The sequence below is a fragment of the Primulina eburnea genome, chromosome 7, assembly GCF_022965805.1.
Source record: "Primulina eburnea isolate SZY01 chromosome 7, ASM2296580v1, whole genome shotgun sequence".
NCBI lineage: Eukaryota > Viridiplantae > Streptophyta > Magnoliopsida > Lamiales > Gesneriaceae > Primulina > Primulina eburnea.
In genome coordinates this window covers 2,414,289-2,433,902 of record NC_133107.1, presented here as the reverse complement: position 1 = coordinate 2,433,902, position 19,614 = coordinate 2,414,289, and the positions used below count along the sequence as shown (strand labels likewise).

Genomic DNA, 19,614 nt, shown 5'->3' with positions numbered 1-19,614 from the left:
ATATATATTTTTTTGAGTCGGGGCGAGAGTTATGATTTGATCTTTCGGGATATCGTTTCAAACTCGATACCTTCTTGTCAGATAATATTCTCATTTCACAAGAAAATGCTGGATGATATGCAGTTTACGTAAACAATGCCAGTAGAGATTGGTGAAGAATAACAAGCATGTGAAAACTTAATTCAAAGCAACCAAAAAGCCTCACAGATAACAAGAATGAAAATTCACTGTGGTATATTCTTGTCATACATCAAAAGAAGATCGAGTCTATTTCTGAGTTCAAATCAGTTATTCTTACAGTATCTCACCGTATAAATAATATGAAGTCTCAAGCCCATGCATTTTGATTGAACATATGAGCATACCTAGCAATTGGTATATTGACAAATACATTCTTTCAACATTTTATATCAGTAGGCAAAGCAATCACAGAAATAAGCAAACGCAGTAGATAACAACTTCCCCTTCAAGCATTCAACAACACAAGCAAATGCAAAGATATGAAAATGACCACCTCAACTCAAGGCACTGAGATGCTAAAGCCAAGAAAACATTAAACAAATGGGATAATTTCGTCTTTATAATTCGACAATAGCATACTAGGTAAGATGATAAACTCAGATGTTAAAGCCACACTAATAGCAGGGCAATTTGCAATTTTGTTTAGAAGATATAATTATAGTCAAGTAAATGCAATGCAAGCACGCAGACATATTTGATCTTTACCCTTTTGAGTATAGTATTGCCTATTGAACATGGAACATTACACCTTAGGAATCCATGAATCCCATGATACAAGAATGCCCAAAAAGAAAAATATCAAACCACAAGAAAATCACTACTCTCACGTATCCCACGAAAACATATGGAGAGGAAGTTAACAACTAAATGCTTTTAAGACCACGGTGAAGTATAGGTATAAAAATGGAACTAAAATTATCTGCCAATTTCGAGAAGGTGGTTGTTTGGAAAAAGCCGTTCATCATCTAGTGAAAACCTACTAGTATCTAAGGGTAAGCAATACTAGAAAATTTATCAGGTTAAGCAACAGTATGTATGCCACTACACGTTAGATTTGTACTAGGGCAGGCACATGATCTTTGAAATATATTTGACTGATACAATTCTATTTTCCAAAATTGCGCACTGAGATTTTTTGTCGGTCAGCTGACAGCAAATTGGCTTTAAAATTTAAGATCTTACCAAAAGAGATGGCCTCTATCCATTACCATTAAAGAGCTATGGCAAAAATAAAGAGCCGCAACCAAAATTCGACATGTCATCATTGAGTATTGGATACACTTTAAACACGAAATCAATAGGATATCAGCATGATCCATCCAATGCAACTACTAAACAGAACATACCGAAATCTTTACAACTAGATAAGGTAAATGGTAGTCATTACCGGATCATGGGATAAAGGGCTTCATCATTTTATATATTACAAACAAAATTCATCAACAAAACAATGACCGACAAAATATACTTATATATTTAAGTTTCCATAATTAAAAGCTCCATTACCCTCAGCGAAGACAAACTCTCGCTTACAATTCAAACGGTCTACATCAAACAAAAATGTAAACTTGCAACCGACCAGTTACCTATTCATTGATCGAACGCCAATTTAAATTGTTCCCTCATCAAAGACAACATCCTATAATGGAGCTCGGTCTCCTCCACAAACATTTGCTTCCACTTCTCATTCAATTCCTTGGCCTTCGCATTTCCAATCAAACTCAACTTCTCCTTCACCAGACTCATTCCAGAGTCAGACATCTCCAAAGAGGGAAACTTTCCTACCAAATTATCAAAAGAAGAGCTGAAAAATTTGTACTTGGACCATATTGAACCTTCATCACCATCATCTTCATTTTTTACTCTCTCTTCCTCGTCCCACACAATTGTTTTCTCTTTCATGGAGTCTTTCTTCGATTTCTCCTCAACCCCTTCGCTAGAATCATTCTTATTGCCAATCTCGCCACCCCAAATTTTCTTAGAGAGTTCAAATACCATTACATCGTGTGGCTTGGAAAATACAGGGTCCAAACCATTCCGTCCTTTCTTAAGCGCATTCAAGAACCTCTTTTTAATCCTGCTGATCTTAGTACGAAGTTGTTCCCTTGAAAAATCAACCTGCAATTTTCCCTTGATGGTGTCATAAAACGCCCCACCAAAATCCGTATTTTTGGATTTCTTAAAGTCAACCATACCATTCAACAAAGCAACCTCATCATCATCACTCCACAACCTGGTGATACAACCACTAACCCCAGGGATAGATGAAACAACAGAATCAAACTTTTTCTCCTCGGATTTAGTCTTCTTAGAGCTTTTGGAAAAATTATCACCGTTACTGATCTCTTGATTCTTGCGTTTTGATGCGGGGACTGAAGTCTTGGGGGTTGGCTCCATCTTGTAGGCAGAAGGGGAATCGTCGGATTCGGGTTCAGAGTCCGACCCATTTTCCTGGGCTATGGATTTCGGTAGAATTTCGCGTTCTTTTTCTTGACCTTCTTCTTCAGATGAGTCTTCATCTTCTTCACCAGAAGAATCTTCTTCTTCCTCCTCGTCTTCGGATTCTTGTTCATCACCTCGTTCTCGCTCCAATTTTTCTCCCTGTTTCGAAGATTGAGGATTAGAGATGGATTTGGGTGCCATAATTCTCCCCACTCTGATGGCTTTTTGGTTTTTTGGGACGCTTCTGTGTGTGCGATGATGGTAATAGGGTTTTGACGTTTATATACAGAAAGTAGAGATGGGCATGGGCTCCTCTCTTCGAATTAATCTTTTTTTAATAATATTTTTCAAATCCCTTGCACGCATACATAGTAAATTTTAATATAAAATGTAAGTTGGTAGCATTTTTATATATATTATTTTTTGTTTTATTATATTTAATTTCTGAGTGGATAAAACAATTTTAATTAATAACTATAAATGGTAAGCAAATACTCACATCTTTAATATAATGTATGATACTTTCATTCTCTCAATTTATCAAACCAATCTTTTGTACCATCATAATAACAGAGTTATAAGAAAATTTGGTATCTAAAACTCAAAAATTCAAACATTGAAATAGGTTATAATTTCTAGTATTTTGTAATAAAGATCAGTAAGATTTGAGCCAAAAGGAACTTTTAGTCTCTTTATGTCATGACTCGGTTCTATCCAGACAAATTTGCACTACATACATTAGCTTAATCAACAATTTTCCATTCAAACTAACCATGCACAAACAAGATAGACATAGCCATCCATATATCAGAAGAAAATGCTATTGTCCCTTAAAGCATCAATCGTCTCTGACTCTCTAAACAAAATAAAGTTGATATATTTTGTCAAAATGAACAAAGTATGCATATCCAACTCAACGGGCCTCGTTCGTTGGTGCGGGAGCAGGTAGTTTAGGTGGCGGCGGCGGAGGTGCTCGGGGGGGATGGAGGGATGTTCTCCAGGTGGTGATTGCTGTTCTGTTCTTTTTGGAGGCAAGGGTAATGCCGCGTTAGTTTTTTCCGATGATTGATCAGCTCGGGTCGAGATCCAGCTTGAGAAAAATCATGAATTGCCAACGTTGATTTACTAATGGTTGATTGAGACTTTAAATCTTTAACGTTTCCATACACAAATATTAATAGTAACGAATCATGCACCAGAGAATTCACAATGTCTGGCAAAATAAGAGAGAACAACGCAAATATTGCGTACCATATCTTTATCAAATTCTTGAAAATCCCGAGAAACTCCATTTTTTTCAAAGCTTTCTGCTGATTTTCTATCCGCCTCAGCAAAAGCACAGAGAAAAGCAACAAAAACAGCCACAAAACGGACTCTTTCAATTTCCATTGTTTCCCAAACAATCACCCGAGCCTCCCCTTCACATTTCATCAAACAAGACAAAAACGCACATAGCTCTTGCGATAGCTACGTGTCTTTAAAATAAGGTTTCTTCTCGATTGGTTCCCCGGCCTTGAATGAAGAACATTCAAATCAAGAAACTTTTACAAGCATAACTGAGTAGATAATTATAATAACCAATCTATATAATGCAGATCAACCAATTTATTGAAGGGTTTTAAGTTTAACCCTCAACATAAGTTTTATTGTATCACAAAAAGTAAAACACTGCCATTTGTTCCCAAATCAACTGCTAATATTAATTAGTAGTTGTGCCCAAATTAGGATTAACCACAGCTTCGATAAAACTCATGCTCAGGTGAGGCCCCGTTGTTCGACCCTCATCGTCGTCCTTTCCTGAACTCATCCTGAAAATGTGACAACAGTAACATGATATTCTTCATATTATAGAGCACATTATTATCGTATATACACAAAAACGTAGTCAGATATCGAATGCTGTAAAAAAAGTTGATCTATAAAAACATGTACGAAGTATAGTTTTTATAGAATAATTGAGAAGTGTTCAATGATGAAAATAAAAACATATATAATTTTTTTATCCAAACATATATTCCACTGTTAAAATATTTTATAAATTTTTTGAAATAAATACTATTATGAAAATATTTTATAAGTACTTGTATGCAGTCTCAATTACCCAGACCGGGCTTGTAGCCCAGTGGTCTCACCCCGTTAGATTAGCTTACCCCCCGAATTCGAATCCTCTCCCCCGCCCGCATGTGTTGTAATTAAAAAAAAAAAATTTACCCGCTATGTTTTATTGTGTTATGAGCAACTGAAGGTGGGGTATCCTCCATAGGGGCTGCGGCTGTCTGGAGCTGCAAGAGTTAGCAGTTTGCATTTACGTGTGATTAAAACGTTATATTATAATCATATAGCAATATTTAAATTTACCTCCATGCTTTCATTCGCTTGATGGACAAGTTTGTTGCCAAGCAATTTGGCCTACGCACAATACACATAAAGATTTGTATAAACATATATATATTGCAAATATAGAGAAATTATAGCACGACATGTATATATATAAGCTAAAATGTAAAAAAAATAAATTAAAATTACTGAATAATTATTACTTTGGAGAGTTGGACACGCTGGATGGCGCTTGTAAGGAACTGCTGATACACTCCAGCTTCAAGGACTGTGTTTATCTTCTCCACAGCTGGTTCATAGTACCTGTACGAGGAACACATCAAAGGCACAAATCCCATGTATTTAATTGATACGATGCAATATTTTTTCAAATTTTATTAACAATAAAATTAGAATTAATGGGGAGAAAACCACAGAGAAAACAAAGAACTAATATATATTTGACCTCATTTTTTCCTGGGCCTCCCTTTGTCTCCTGCTGAATTTATCAAGATTTTCTTCTAAACCCTGAAGTTAATATTGATCAGTTTGATTAAATTGTGCAGCTTTAATAATATTTTTGGAAATATATTAAGTTTCAAAAGAAAATGATGTGCACATATGAAAACAATTTGTAAAATGTAGTTATAATGATCTTTAATTAACAATCCCTAATGGCAGAATTACTTAATAAGTAAACGGGATATGCCAGAAAATTGAATGTGCCAAAATTTATGTCTGATTCAAATACAATTTTCCTCTCCAATCTAAAAAAATCCAAACATAAAGCTCGACGGAAAGCATTTAGACTACGTTCAAATATGTCATAAAGTGCGACATGTTCGTCAGTTTATTTCTTACCCGTTTAAATTTAAAACGTACATCGTCTCAAGTATTATTACTTCGGATAATTAAGGTGTGACGAAAAAAGTATTTCAAAGAGTAGAAACTGAATCATACCTCAATACTGAGCTTGTTGAAAGATAATCGTGCATGAATTTGGTTTGTTCATCATGTGAAACAAACAGATTAAAAAGCAATGTTAGAGACGTACAATAAACCTCAAAGAATCATATGCATGCATGCCTTATAGGTACACGAAGAGGGGTAGAAACAAATAGACAGTTATTCCCATATTTTTTTTAAAAAAAATTAGATTTGTCTCGATGATGATGTATTTTTTATCTGAGAACGGAAAACACAAATTGTATTTTTTTTAAAAAATATTTCTGCACTCCAAAAAAAAATCTTAAATTCTATGTGTATCTATTATGTGGGTTTTATTTACAAGGGAAAAAAGTTACATTGCTATCTTTTCCAGCATTTCTCCTTCGTACTTCAGTTGCCTGAGCTTTTCAGACAAGAACTAAAATCACAAGTTTAAACAAAAATCAAATTCTTAGTCCACAAATCCAAGTTATTGAATCCAAGATTGTGCATGTATATATATATTTATATGTACCTCTTCATTAATGATAGGCCTGCCACAAAAAAAATATAGACAATTGTCAGATATAAAAAAAAATCAAACTGTATATAAATTAGTATTAATTTCCAATAAAATTATGCCAGTGATAATCGTCTACTTCCTCGTTAATTTGTAAACTATAATAGAATTGTATCTTCCGCAAATTCAGACATACATAAATGGTCTGATAAATAATTTATCCATTTTCGGACATGGAATTTTGACTTTGATTTCAATCTCATAACATATATAAAGCCGATCGAGTACTTGTAAAAAAAATGCGTACCCTCCTCTAAGTTCATCGGGCCTGTCCACAAAACGCAGGAAGATATCCTCAACCCTACTCAACAAAACACAAGAAAAATCAAATTTATAAAAAGATCTTGGATTCAAGTCGCATCACAACATCTATCTATCTATATATATATATATATGTATGTATATATATGTATGTATATATTTCGGGAACGGACCTTCCATTGCTCGCAAAGGTGGTAAGTTTACCAGTGGGGGAAAACATAACGACGGCCACATCTGTATCACACAAAACAGACAATTCACTCGCCTTCTTCACAATCCCATCTTTACGCTTGCCGTAGGTAAGTTGACGAGTCGTCGCATTCTCGATTCGCCTCATTGCAAGTTTCTTGCGACCCATGAAGAAAAAGAGTAGAATTTAGAGAAATGGAAGGAGTGCTTTTTCATTAATTCGCCTTATTCACTTTTTATGGGGCGTTAAAATAGAGTCAACAGAGACGAGCTCTGACATTAATTGCTGTACGATGATTTGTCGTGTGTCGAGATTTTAGCCTCACAATGAATGGAGAATCGCCTTTGGTAGTTTATCGTTAGATTTATTTTCATACTGAGCATTAATGTTGAATTTGTTATTAAATGTTCATTGAATTCCAAATCTTGGAGGAAAAAGAGCAGATTTTGCACCAATTATTTATATTAGTAATATAAAAAATGCGTCATGGTGACGTAGTTACTCTTCCTCTTCCATTCCACAGTTCACGTAGTTATCCATTCTTATGGTTTTGTAAGTCGTCACACCTTGTCTAACTCCTGCGAAGGGAAATCGTTCGAATTAGACTTTGCATCAATAATTTTTTTCTAGCAAATACTTCCTCTTTATTTGTCCTCGTAATTAAATAATTTATCCGATTTTGTGAATGGATCACTCGACTTTTCTCCAAGAAGAACCTTAATTTATTTGAAATAAAATTCCTATTCGAAGTTTACAACTTAATCAAATCAACTGAATATTCAAAAGCAACGTATTCTCAATCTATCCGACGATTTTCGAAAATCTATCCATCTGGTATAACCGTTAATGCAAATAACTTTGGATAAACAAAATTATGTTGGTAAATTTCCCCCTCTTTTCTAGGCTCACAGCAGCCTGCTGAGGGACTTGATGAGCAACTTCAAGTTCCTTCGCGTGGCTTCATCCCCAGTGAATCCCAATATATCCGAGCTTATATTCTGCATATTGATTGATAATGAAGAGGCTATGAAATCAAGCAACATTTCAATATTGCGTGATACTAAGAGGATTAACCACCACTTGATCCTACCTCAATGTTCTTTAGAGTGAAAATTAAGGTATAAATAGACTTCTGAATTAGTTCCTTGTTTTCCGGAGTCACAATCGATGAATGCACCATCCTGCAAAGTTCAAACATAAAGCTCCATTAGTCAATTATCATACAACACTAATGGAAAACGCGATTCAAGTCCAAATGCATCAAATGATAACTTGCTATTTTGGCTGAAAATTTAGTGACTTTGATACTCCAATAGGTTTCATCCATTGGCAGATAATAGAATGTAAATGCGCGGATTCATGGACATCGTTGATGAAGTTAAATTCAGGTTCATGTTGCATAACCAAATCACAACTTTATAGCTCTTGTGGAACAAGAAAAACAATGAGAAAGCAAAACTTTGCCATGGATATATTTCTAATTTTGCTTGATTCAATTTATCCCCACTTATTCGTGCCAAAACCTGTAGTCATCATTATTAGCAAGACCGCAGGGGGAGGGGAGGAGATCTACGATTTCTCCCATTCGTTTCTTAAAATTTTGATGTGAGATTTCTAAAAATTGATTGCTTATGTCACAAGTTCAAAACACGGAGGAAGTAAGACAAATTAATAAAATCATTGCATTCCTCATTCCTGCTCTTATGATTCGAGTTCTTATGTTTTTCATCTCAAGCGTTTTGAAAGCAGAAAGATATTGATGCAGCTGTTCCTTTCAAGGAAATTGGAAGAGGATGGACAATCATAGATGTTGAACACTTAAAAAGGAGATCAATCCTAAATAAAGATAGCACAGATTGCAATAGTCACATGCTTGAGTTCTAAACACCTACACCTACACCTACACCTACGACCATATGTGAAGGAAAAAATACTTTTACAGATCGCTTTTAATATAGAATAAAATATTATCTCTGCATTCAATAACGAAAAAAAAAATTAGGGAAAAAAATTGGAATTTTCGCTTTTACTATAGAATGCTAACATCATCTCCACTTATAAGAAAGAAAATGCACTAGGGACACAAATAACTCAAATTTTTTATTGACTAAACTACAATAAAATTATATGAAAGATCTATCCTAATTTGTAAACATTAGATCCGAATCCTAAATATCTTTTAATTTCTAACACCTCCCAATTTGAACATGGAAAAATTGAATCGTTCAATTTCGAATAAAATATGGTCTGAAACTATCTTACGACATTTCGTAAACACAGATAATCTGTTTTGTCTTCTGTTGAAAAGTAACAAACAATTTTCATAACTGTGCCCACAAATTAAATACATGAAAACAATGTAAAATCGATCTGTGACCATGATAGGTAGGAAACCAGTAGAGATTTAAAGTATGGTAACTAGGGTCTAGGGGTGCTTACGAGGTATATATCGACAAAACTATCCCTTAAACTTTATATCCTCTAAATAAAAAAAGATACATGAACTTACTCAAGTAACTCACTAGCTGAGTAAAACAACTAAAACTCAAACTCGACTCAAGTAAAGACTTGAGTTACTCGAGCTCGACTCGATCTCAGTTACATCAAGCTCGAGTCGAGTTTTGACTGGGCCGCTCAAGAGTCGCTACTACAGCTACTTCTGAAGGGAAAAATATTCAGGTCGCATTTTATTTTTTGAATTTTTTACTAATGCGATACTTAGGGTGGAAAATTCTGACTATTTTGTTCTGGTACCAAGCTCAACATGAAAGAGATGGTAAATAGAGAACTCAACATAATATAGAACTACATTCTTTTCTTAATATATTATTTCTAAAAATTGCTCATCAAAATTCTTACTAGTCAACAGTTTATTTATTTTCAGTGGTTTTCTTCGCTCATCAGATAATGTGTATCATGATGCCTATTAATTCAAGTCCGCGAGGCATAAGAGTGCATACATTTACATATGAATATTCTGGCATCGAGATTTGGTGTCTCATATATTGCTTTACCTCACATCCTCAGAAGCGCGTGCAAGGTTTTTGGTTAAATTCTCAACTTCCTTCAGCAAACCACTACTATTAACTTCAGCCAGTAAAGGTTCGATATCTTCAGCCATGGCTGTCATCTGAGAAGTCACTATATCAAAGACAGAATTTTGCATGAGAATATATTCAAACTATAATGCTGTGAAGTGCCTATTAAATTTACTTGAAGGAAGCAATATAACGATAACTAAACAAAATTATTCAACAGTTGCAAGTTCGTTTGGTTAAAATTGACTACATGAAATAAAAAGACAATCAATAGAGACTCGTATAGTAATGAAGATGAAAAAGCCACATCTGGATGCCTCAATTATAGCATCAGAGCAACGCTAGGGAAAATACATACACTTTCATAATAAATACAAACATTTTCATTATATAGATGGAAATAACTGAAATACTGAATTATAACTTAATTTGCGGGAATGTGATAACTGATACTGGGGAAAAAATTCAAGATAATTTTGTGACTGATTATACAACAAATATAACTAAAAACAGTCAATTCCAGAAAAAAACAATTGCACTAACATAAGATTGGGCAGACCAAACCTTTCTAAGCAGTGGTCGGGCTTCTTCAATCACAGCAGAAACTCGCTCAGCTAATGCATAGGTATTTGATAGGCCAATGTCTTCCATTTCACGTCCAATGCGAGTAAAGATTCCAACCAATGCGTCCAAACTCACCCCTTGGTGTCCCTTTACCTTTTGTCTATCACATACAATTAACCCCTCTTTAACACAACCCACGTCTAGAGGCCCGACGGAAGGTGTTGGAATGGGTTCTCGTGGGGTGATATCAATAACAGTTTCCATCAGCAGACCAGATTGATTGACTTCGATCAATGAATTCCAAGGTATGACAACTTTATCATCTTCAACCTGGATTTTTTTCAAAAAAAAAAGGTAAGAAAGGAAAACTATGACAAACAATCAAATCACAGCGAGCATCGAAGCCCCAGGTGTAGAATAAGTAGAAAGTTTGCCTCACTTCAACCAAAGCTTCAATACTCCGCAAGGATGGATTGACAGACACCACTGTGCCAACGTTTATCCCTCGAATCCTAACTGATGTTCCGGTGCAAATGCCACTAGCCTGATCAAACTCAAAAACCGCCAAATACTTCCTGAACTTAGATCTCAATTGAAACCCCCTTAACCAAGCCAAGGTAAGCACCAATAGAACCGTCCCGGAAACAAGAAACAACCCAACACCACCTTCCCATATGCTTTTTCTACCGAAACCGAAATCACTTAAGGGTCTCAAAGTTTGCCTCCATATAGCCCGGGTGAAGTTGATGACCACGGAGAGAGGGCTCTTTGATTCAGATGACGACACACTACGTTCAGCAGAAGCTTTGATAACAACTGGTTTCTTCCTCTTGTGCCTCAGCTTAGCTGTTGAAGTGGGGAACAAATTCAATGAACCGTTCCCTGAAGCGTGAGTGATAGAAGAGGGAGACAACACTTGCGAGCTTGTTGAAACAAAAAGTGCTGAATTGCCTACCATCTCGTTTTAATCACAAAATTTAGTCAAAAATCTATGCACACTCCTCAGTAAGGAATCACTCCCCGTTGATTATTGACAGTATCAAATGGTAAACGATTCTAGAAACGAAGAACCTACATATACGTCAGACACAAACGGGTCTTACAAGATTTAAAAAGAAATCACCGAAAACATAACATACAGTGATTGAAATAGGTTACCTCTTTCAAAAATATGTGTTCAAACACGCATCAGCTCTGTAGAATGGACTGAAACAGTAGCAATAGCAGTAGCAGCGAGGACGCAGAGGATGATTGGGATGGTCTGGGCCGTAACCCGAATAGGAGATTGGACTAAAGTGGATTGGGCTAAATAAGATGCCGGTAATAAAAGTCCAAAATGTCCAACAAGGATAATAACTATTATATTTGTTCTAAAATAGAATTTTATGCTTTTTGTTTATTGTTTTGTGTTTTCTAAATGATTGGCCAAGCTTTATATCCATTGAGCCAAAATATCCTCATTTTAGTGAGACGTTGATGTCATTTAGTCAAGAATGAAACTCATGTGAGACCGTTTCACGGATTCTAATTTGTGAGACGGGTCAACCTTATCCATATTCACAATAAAAAGTAATATTTTTAGTATAAAAAATAATATTTTCTCATGGATAAACCAAATAAGAGATCTGTCTCACAGATATGACCCGTGAAACCGATTTTTGTATTTAGGTCAAAACCTTGTGATACTCATTGTATTTTTGAATATATGTCAGTTTGGTTGGTGGGTTTTATAGATCCATTAAATGTAGTTTGATAATTTATAAACATTCATGCTTTTTTAATTCTAAAGGATTCGATCTTTATTGGATTCAAATGTATCAAGAACGAACTTATTATCCCGCTCATTTGTTAGCTATTCAACTTTGTTCGTTTTGAGCTGTTTGTTTGGGTTTATGTCATCTTGTGGAATTTCTTTGCAGCAACGGCCTTTCAGATTTCCTTACCTGTTCTTCAGAAGTTACAAGTTTGAAAGTAATCGTCGTCTTTTCAGTAACAGTTTTTACCACACTAGCGACAGCTCTGGTGGCCTTGAGTTTTTATATGCATCTCTGCTTGAGAAATCTACCGGTAGAAATCATATCAATCAAATCCACAGCCAATTATACAGGCATGGATTACAGAACGACGGATTTGTTATCACCAAGTTCATCCGTAGGTGCTGCGATCTTAAAGAAGTTGAATATGCTCGCCAACTGTTTGATGAGTTTCCGAAGCCGTATGTTTCTTTGTGGAATGCAATTATCAAGGGATATTCTAGCCACAATATGTTGGATAAGGTTGTTGAAATGTACTGGAGGATGCAGGGGGAGTTTGTGAGTCCAGATTCTCACACGTTTCCTCATGTTCTTAAAGCTTGTGGTGGCTTAGCGGCAGAAGAAATTGGTCTTGCCGTTCATGCGCAAATTTTAAGACATGGGTTCGAGGGCGATGTGGTTGTGCAAAATGGGCTCGTGGCTTTTTACGTGAAGTGTGGAAAGAACGATTGTGCTCGTGTTGTTTTTGATGGGTTGAGTAATCGGAATGTTGTCTCTTGGACTTCAATTATTTCCGGTTATATACAGCATGGACATCCCATGGAGGCTTTGAGGATTTTTAGAGACATGAGAGGCTCGGGTGTAAAACCAGATTGGATATCATTAGTGAGTGCTGCAAAGGCTTATTCGGACATAGATGACATGGAACAGGGAAGATGTCTTCACAGTTTGGCGACAAAGATGGGACTTGAATTTGAACCTGACTTGCGAATAGCACTCACGTCTCTCTATGCAAAATGTGGCCAGGTGATGGCTGCAAAATCTTTGTTTGATCAGATGAAGGTTCAGAATGTGATTCTCTGGAATGCCATGATTTCAGGATTTGTCAAAAATGGTCATGCTAACGAGGCGTTGGATTTGTTCCACGAGATGATATCAAAAAAAATTCAACCAGATTCTGTGACTTTACAATCTGCCGTTTTGGCTACTGCCCAGCTGGGGTCACTTGAGCAAGCAAGATTGATGGGTGGCCATGTTAAGAATAGTGAGTTCAGAGATAACTTATTTGTGAACACCGCTCTTATTGACATGTATTCAAAATGTGGAAATGTGGAGCTGGCTCGCCAGATTTTTAACCAGATTGTCAATAAAGATATAGTTGTGTGGAGTTCAATGATAATGGGTTATGCATTACATGGTTTAGGAAAAGAAGCGGCTGAACTTTTTGACGGAATGAAGCAAGCTCGAGTATCTCCAAATGATGTTACATTTCTTGGCTTGATTACCGCGTGTAGTCATTCTGGTCTCATAGATAAGGGGTGGGAATTTTTCAACAGCATGAAGGAGTTTGGCATTGAGCCTAGCCAGCAGCATTATGCTGGTGTTGTCGACTTGCTAGGCCGGGCTGGGTGCTTGGAGAAGGCATATAATTTCATCACAACCATGCCAGTCCAACCGGGTGTTTCGGTTTGGGGGGCTCTCTTGAGTGCATGTAAAACCTATCGTGGAGTAGCACTTGGTGAATATGCTGCAGAGAGACTTTTCGCTTTAGATCCGCTAAACATAGGACATTATGTGCAGCTCTCTAATCTTTACGCTGCATCCCGTATGTGGGATGGTGTGGCAAAGGTTCGAGCAATGATGAAGAAGAACGGATGGAACAAAGATTTGGGATATAGCACCATTGAGATAAATGGGAAGCTTCAGGTTTTTCGTATGGGTGACAAGTCTCATTTAAGATCAGAGGAAATATATGATAAGCTTGAGTGGTTGGAAACAAGGTTATTGGAGTGTGGATTCGCCCCTGACAAAGAATCAGCTTTGCATGATCTGGATGATGAGGAAAAAGAGGCAATTTTATGTAACCACAGTGAAAGGCTAGCAATTGCATATGGACTCATCAGTACGGCTCCTGGAACTATACTTAGGATAACGAAGAACTTGAGGGCTTGTGTCAACTGCCATTTAGCAACCAAATTAATATCAAATTTGGTTAACAGGGAGATTGTTGTCAGAGATACAAACCGGTTTCATCATTTCAAGAAAGGAAGTTGTTCTTGTGGTGATTATTGGTAAAATCGCAGTACTTACTCTATGATTTTGGCAATTTATTCAGTTCATAAAAATGTCTAAAAAAGGATAAATGATAAATCACCGGAGCATGCGTGTGCGGCTATGTTGTTGGTCTTCTTAAAACTACATTCGGATAGAATGAGACTATTTGAGGTATAATTTTTCTGGAAAAATGAAGTTCAATTTTGGCCATTTTTTGGTGGTCTGGATATTATTTTATTCAATACCAGTTCGTTAAGTTGTTAGTCTTACCCTTCAAAGACGCTGATGAATGTGTACCCAGTGACGAGACGTCGAGGGGGAGGAGAGCGAGAGGAGCTTGTGGCGATTTTTATGTATATCAGAACAAATTTCGCTTCTTGTTCCAACTTCCAAGGGTTATGGGCATGCATGCAAGTTTTGATATAACTCAAGGTGCGTACATGATGCTGTCTTTATTATTTTTATTAACATATTTACGAATACATTTCAAAATACAAGTCGATATATAAGATTCAGTTATAAGTTTGAAAGCAATACATCGATGTAGCTAAAGCTCAATGGGCTCCCTAAATATATAATCAGCAATGTTTTTGACATTGGAGGCATAGCTGTGTTCTTGGTGCTGGTAAAACACTTGTGCAGTTCTGCACATATTAAAGCAGACATTGATGATAGACAAGGGAAATGGATTTGGATCCGACAGATTCCCATTCAAGTCTTTCCATAAGTTCATAATGAGTTGTTTGATGTGTCGTCGGGCTTCGTTTTCATTTGATAAATTCTTCTCTTTCATTAACACTTCTATGATTGACGCTTTATCTCCTCGATCTTGTTCTTCCTGGAATGTATTTCCACATGAATTTTACATATGAACTCAAATAATTTCGGAACAAGATCAAGGGAGAAATTTTTCTTGCAAAATATGGAGATATCAATTAAAATTTAGACTCAAATTAAATTAGTTACATATATATATTTACCTTTGAAGTGCCAAGGTCATCCCAAAGTCGTAGAATCCTCCCTGAAGCAGAAAACAATTCAGGATATGGTTTAGACATCAGTTTTATGTTATGATTTGTGAGGCCTTCTCCCATCAAGAAGAATGCATGAACCAAGGCCATGTATGCCCCCGCAGTCGCTGCTCCATTTTCCACATAATCTTGGACGCTAATCGGTTTTTCTCCACCGCTGAACCACTTGAATTCGATCATATAAGCTTCAACGGTATCGATCCACTATCACCCCAAAAAAAAAAATCTGAGTTGATTTTTGTTAACAAAAGTTGTGTGTGTAAAATTGTAAATGTATATTACCGATCTTGCAAGGAAATGGTGAATGTCTGTGCCATGTTCTTTGAGAACTTTCTGGGATATCTCTTTAGTTGTGTTGTACAATGCCATGTAACATACTTTCATGTACTCGGGGAGTGTGTCCATGGCATCAACATCCCATCTGCATTTGGATAATAATAATAATAATAATTCATTGAAATTTTAAAAAAACGCATGCACACGTATATTCCACTGTAAAAAGAATAACTTTAAATTAAAATTTTGATTTGCAAGGGATCAAGATAAGATGTATACATAAAATATGCATGTATACCTTTGAATTGCGAGGGTGAAGAGTGAGAGATCATTAATGGTGCCATATTTGTCGAAAACATCATCAATGACTAACAAAATGGCAATTACTTTTGCCATTTCTACGCGAACATCGCTGTATTTTGGGTGTGGGAACAATCCAACGGTCCACAGAAAGCATTCTGCCGCTGAATTCCTCGCAAAATCCAACTTGTCGGCGACGCCAAGTTCCTTCCACCACCTGAAAGTTAATGCACCATATATATTTTTAGCAAATAATTGGTCATACCAAAGACTAATTTGTACTCGATTTTAGATAGAAACTAGCATATATAATAAGCGGTTAAACGTGAAAATTCCGGGGGCCTGATCAAACTTCTATTTCAAGCTTAACGAAAATCAAAATTTACATATGGAAAATAGATAAATTTTATATTAAAATTAAGAAGAAGGAAATTCAAACATTATTGTGAAACATATATCTTTTACCTGGTTAATTGAAAAAGCTCTGTTTGGTGCAACAATTGAACATTGTTATACTCTAATTTTGCTAGTTGAAGACGACGAGAATTATGAATCCCTTGTCTGCTGCATTCTTCGATGCGCCATCTCGACTCCAGCCTCACCATTCTCCGATGCCTCGGCAGCTCTAGAGCTCGGCTGATTCGCCGTGAAAGATCACAATCCGACCCCATTGTTTCGACTGATAATTTTAACTGAGTTTTTGTAAATCTCATGGCCTCCAACAATATATCATCATCACTTGATCCTAAATACGACGCTTCATAAAAGTTCAAGAGTCCCTCTTTGTCCTTGATCAAGGATTTTCTGATATTTTGGTCCATGAATTTTTCAAAAATATCTGCTTCAATCAAGAAAGAAATGCTAGACATGTTAGTAACTCAAAATTGTAAGTTTAATTAAATTATTATTATTATTATTATTATTATTATTATTATTATTATTATTATTATTATTATTATTATTATTATATATATATATATTGTGTGTGTATTTGCCTATTCTTATTAAGAAAGTACTTAAATAAGTATGTGAGATAATTGTATGGATAATATTCACTGTACGTAAATATGATGACTGGGAAATGGTTTCATTTAATCTCAAATGTATCCATAAATTTGTATAAAATTGGCAAAATGACAGAATTAATTGATTGTGTCCGGAAAAATATAAAATGATCTAGATTTAACATATTTGGAGTTTACATATATAGGAATATATACTGAAATTTGTCCAATTTTTTATCATGCATAATTTTTAGTTATATTTATTTTTGTTTTAAAAATTTAAATATGTGTAATTGTAATTTTTAGTTATTTGTAATTTTTTAATTACTTTTGGTTTTAAATAATTTTGTTTTATATTTCCACGTCATCTCACAGCTGAAGAAATATGAGATGAAGATATGAACTATGACGTCAACATAAAATGAAATTATCATCTTTATCATATCAACTTCAATAACTGAATTTTGTTAGTCCAACTTATGGCAGTTTAAGATAATTAATATGAAAATAAAGAATAAATTAGATATCGAGATTTACGTAGAAAACTCATAAAAATTAATATGTTAAAAATTACGAGCAAGATGAAAATAATTCCACTATAATATTTTACGGTGTACAATTCATTCACTGTGTTCCCAAAGATAACACACTCTCTTTATACAAGAGAACAAAATACCTCACTAATATTATAAAACTAAGTACTGAAATGCAATAAGATAAGAGAAAATTCGAAAAAGGATGTGATTTGAAATTAGGAGAAGGGGTTTTATTTATAGAGTTTTTTGTCCGGTGTGAAGAAATACACGTCTTCCGTCTTCTATCTGAAAAATATTAGTCTATAATATGCCAAGTGCCGATCCACGTTTTTATACACGTTTTACCTTCAATCCTAATAAATAATGTCTATCACCTATTCAGGGACGGATCTAGGATTTCGACACTGGGGGCCGCTTACAAAAGACAAACAAAAATTTAAAAGGGAAAAGACAAAAATTCTACGGGTTACATTGAACAAAACATCAACCGTACGTTTCTTAACAACGTACGGTTTTGATAATAATCGTCGCAATATAGCGACGGTTATTGTCAAAACCGTCGCAATATAGCGACGGTTTTGACAATAACCGTCGCCGATCTAGATGGGCGACGGTTTGGTTAAACCCGTCGCTATATACTAAAAAAATTTTTAAAATTTTTGGGGGGGGCCGTGGCCCCCGTTCGCCCTACACTAAATCCGCCCCTGCACCTATTGCCGACGAATTTAACTCCACATGACTTGAAAAAAATCAAGTGTTCAAGCTTATACCACTGATACTTTTGTAGTTACCATGAAATTTTATGAAGTTTCCACTCTGAAATCAATTAAGTATATAATTCTAAGGTAATTTTTGAAGAAAAAAAAATTTTAAAAAAATGATTATGATTTTATTCTTTACAAATTAGCAAACACGACATAAAGATATTGAAAAGTGTAGTACTGTACCGCAGCTAATCGGCTTCATATGTTGCCGGAGCAGCCGGAAACGAAGTGCAGCCGCATGAAGGTCACGATCTTCTGCACATGAATCCCACTCGCTTAGCTTTTCTAACATCAAATTGATTTCATCTTCAAAGTGGTGTCCAACTCCCAGCCATTGCAGATCGTCGACAAATTTCATTCCTTCCACTTTATCTAAATAGCATAATCTCTTCAATTCCTTTCTCGTCTTCTCTTTCAGTTCTTCAATGCCTTTGCTACTTCCTTTCTCAATTTTCTGCAGAAATTTTTTTTTAGTAACACAATTATGCAGGTAATTCTGAAGTCTACGACGACAATCCTAATTTCTTGATACAAACTTGAAATCATGATTGAGTAATCAGCATGTTATTAATCTGTTTTTACTTTCTTACCGGTGTTGATCCAGACAATATTACTGAGCACAAGAACTTGGGAAAACGATAATTTGTACAAGGATTTTTAAGCCATACGGAGCATTGAATATTTGATGCCATTTTTTTCCTTCTTTCTTTTTGGTAATGATGAAACCTTCAATAGTATGCATGGATCGATCATCGCATCGATATTTATAGGAAAAAAGAACAGACCGTGATATTTGATCCGAGAGTGAGTTTCATGTGAGATCGTCTCACGGATCATAATCTGTGAAACGGTCCACCCTACTCATATTCACAATAAAAAGTAATACTCTTAACATACAAAGTAATACTTTTTAATGGGTGACCAAAATAAGAGATCATTCTCACAAATACGATCCGTGAAACCGTCTATAATGTTGTTTGGTTTTTCTTGAAATTTAAATCTAGTTGGATCTGACTTTTGCCATTTTTCATTACATCTAATAACTTCTATATTCCTAATAAAAAAAAAAGAAGATATTTGTGTGAGTTGAAAAAAAATTGTAATGAATTATTGTTGTATGCATGGGCGCTTACTTTTGTGTTCATTATTCAATACAAAAATGATTTTGTGTGAAAAATAAAAAAATTAATGATTTTTTATGAAAATAAATTTATGAATTGAAAAAATATTTTTTGGAATAATAAATTATTAATTTATCGATTAATTAAATACGTCTCTAAATTAAAAAATTTCATGATTTCAATATTATTAATTTTAGAGGTTTTATTGTAGCAAA

At 35.2% G+C, this 19,614-nt stretch overlaps 6 protein-coding genes across 10 annotated transcripts; 1 reads left to right on the top strand and 5 right to left on the bottom strand.

The window, feature by feature from the left end:
• Positions 1–1,386: 1,386 nt before the first annotated feature.
• LOC140836549 (STOREKEEPER protein-like) lies at positions 1,387–2,733 on the bottom strand. Its single transcript, XM_073202150.1, has one exon. The coding sequence runs from the start codon at positions 2,662–2,664 to the stop codon at positions 1,612–1,614; it is 1,053 nt and encodes a 350-aa protein (XP_073058251.1). The 5' UTR covers positions 2,665–2,733; the 3' UTR covers positions 1,387–1,611.
• A 1,421-nt stretch (positions 2,734–4,154) lies between these two features.
• Positions 4,155–5,306, bottom strand: LOC140835973 (uncharacterized). Of its 2 annotated transcripts, none has more exons than XM_073201384.1 (5): positions 5,246–5,306; positions 5,004–5,103; positions 4,822–4,872; positions 4,675–4,745; positions 4,155–4,271 (listed from the first exon to the last, which is right to left on the bottom strand). In XM_073201384.1, the coding sequence occupies exons 1-5, from the start codon at positions 5,248–5,250 to the stop codon at positions 4,163–4,165; spliced, it is 336 nt and encodes a 111-aa protein (XP_073057485.1). In that variant the 5' UTR covers positions 5,251–5,306; the 3' UTR covers positions 4,155–4,162. The 2 variants fall into 2 exon arrangements, with proteins under 2 accessions (XP_073057485.1, XP_073057486.1); XM_073201385.1 differs by having other exon boundaries at positions 4,675–4,739.
• Positions 5,307–6,054: 748 nt separating this feature from the next.
• LOC140836548 (agamous-like MADS-box protein AGL104) lies at positions 6,055–7,485 on the bottom strand. Of its 2 annotated transcripts, XM_073202149.1 has the most exons (5): positions 7,190–7,485; positions 6,721–6,893; positions 6,534–6,587; positions 6,242–6,260; positions 6,055–6,145 (listed from the first exon to the last, which is right to left on the bottom strand). In XM_073202149.1, the coding sequence occupies exons 2-5, from the start codon at positions 6,882–6,884 to the stop codon at positions 6,080–6,082; spliced, it is 303 nt and encodes a 100-aa protein (XP_073058250.1). In that variant the 5' UTR covers positions 6,885–6,893; positions 7,190–7,485; the 3' UTR covers positions 6,055–6,079. The 2 variants fall into 2 exon arrangements, with proteins under 2 accessions (XP_073058250.1, XP_073058249.1); XM_073202148.1 differs by lacking the exon at positions 7,190–7,485 and having other exon boundaries at positions 6,721–7,025.
• Positions 7,486–7,622: 137 nt separating this feature from the next.
• On the bottom strand, positions 7,623–11,646 carry LOC140836547 (protein TRIGALACTOSYLDIACYLGLYCEROL 2, chloroplastic-like). 2 transcript variants are annotated; one of them, XM_073202146.1, is made up of 6 exons: positions 11,498–11,646; positions 10,779–11,410; positions 10,340–10,669; positions 9,752–9,867; positions 7,828–7,918; positions 7,623–7,735 (listed from the first exon to the last, which is right to left on the bottom strand). In XM_073202146.1, the coding sequence occupies exons 2-6, from the start codon at positions 11,295–11,297 to the stop codon at positions 7,643–7,645; spliced, it is 1,149 nt and encodes a 382-aa protein (XP_073058247.1). In that variant the 5' UTR covers positions 11,298–11,410; positions 11,498–11,646; the 3' UTR covers positions 7,623–7,642. The 2 variants fall into 2 exon arrangements, with proteins under 2 accessions (XP_073058247.1, XP_073058248.1); XM_073202147.1 differs by lacking the exon at positions 11,498–11,646 and having other exon boundaries at positions 10,779–11,488.
• A 585-nt stretch (positions 11,647–12,231) lies between these two features.
• Positions 12,232–15,483, top strand: LOC140836545 (pentatricopeptide repeat-containing protein At3g12770). 2 transcript variants are annotated; one of them, XM_073202144.1, is made up of 3 exons: positions 12,232–14,538; positions 14,669–14,799; positions 15,356–15,483. In XM_073202144.1, exon 1 carries the CDS (start codon positions 12,232–12,234, stop codon positions 14,386–14,388), a length of 2,157 nt encoding a protein of 718 aa, XP_073058245.1. In that variant the 3' UTR covers positions 14,389–14,538; positions 14,669–14,799; positions 15,356–15,483. The 2 variants fall into 2 exon arrangements, with proteins under 2 accessions (XP_073058245.1, XP_073058244.1); XM_073202143.1 differs by having other exon boundaries at positions 12,232–14,799.
• Positions 14,807–18,986, bottom strand: LOC140836546 (monoterpene synthase TPS4, chloroplastic-like). The gene is made up of 7 exons (XM_073202145.1): positions 18,869–18,986; positions 18,462–18,732; positions 16,440–16,812; positions 15,973–16,191; positions 15,681–15,819; positions 15,348–15,602; positions 14,807–15,205 (listed from the first exon to the last, which is right to left on the bottom strand). Exons 1-7 carry the CDS (start codon positions 18,968–18,970, stop codon positions 14,915–14,917), a joined length of 1,650 nt encoding a protein of 549 aa, XP_073058246.1. The 5' UTR covers positions 18,971–18,986; the 3' UTR covers positions 14,807–14,914.
• Between the last annotated feature and the right edge of the window lie 628 nt (positions 18,987–19,614).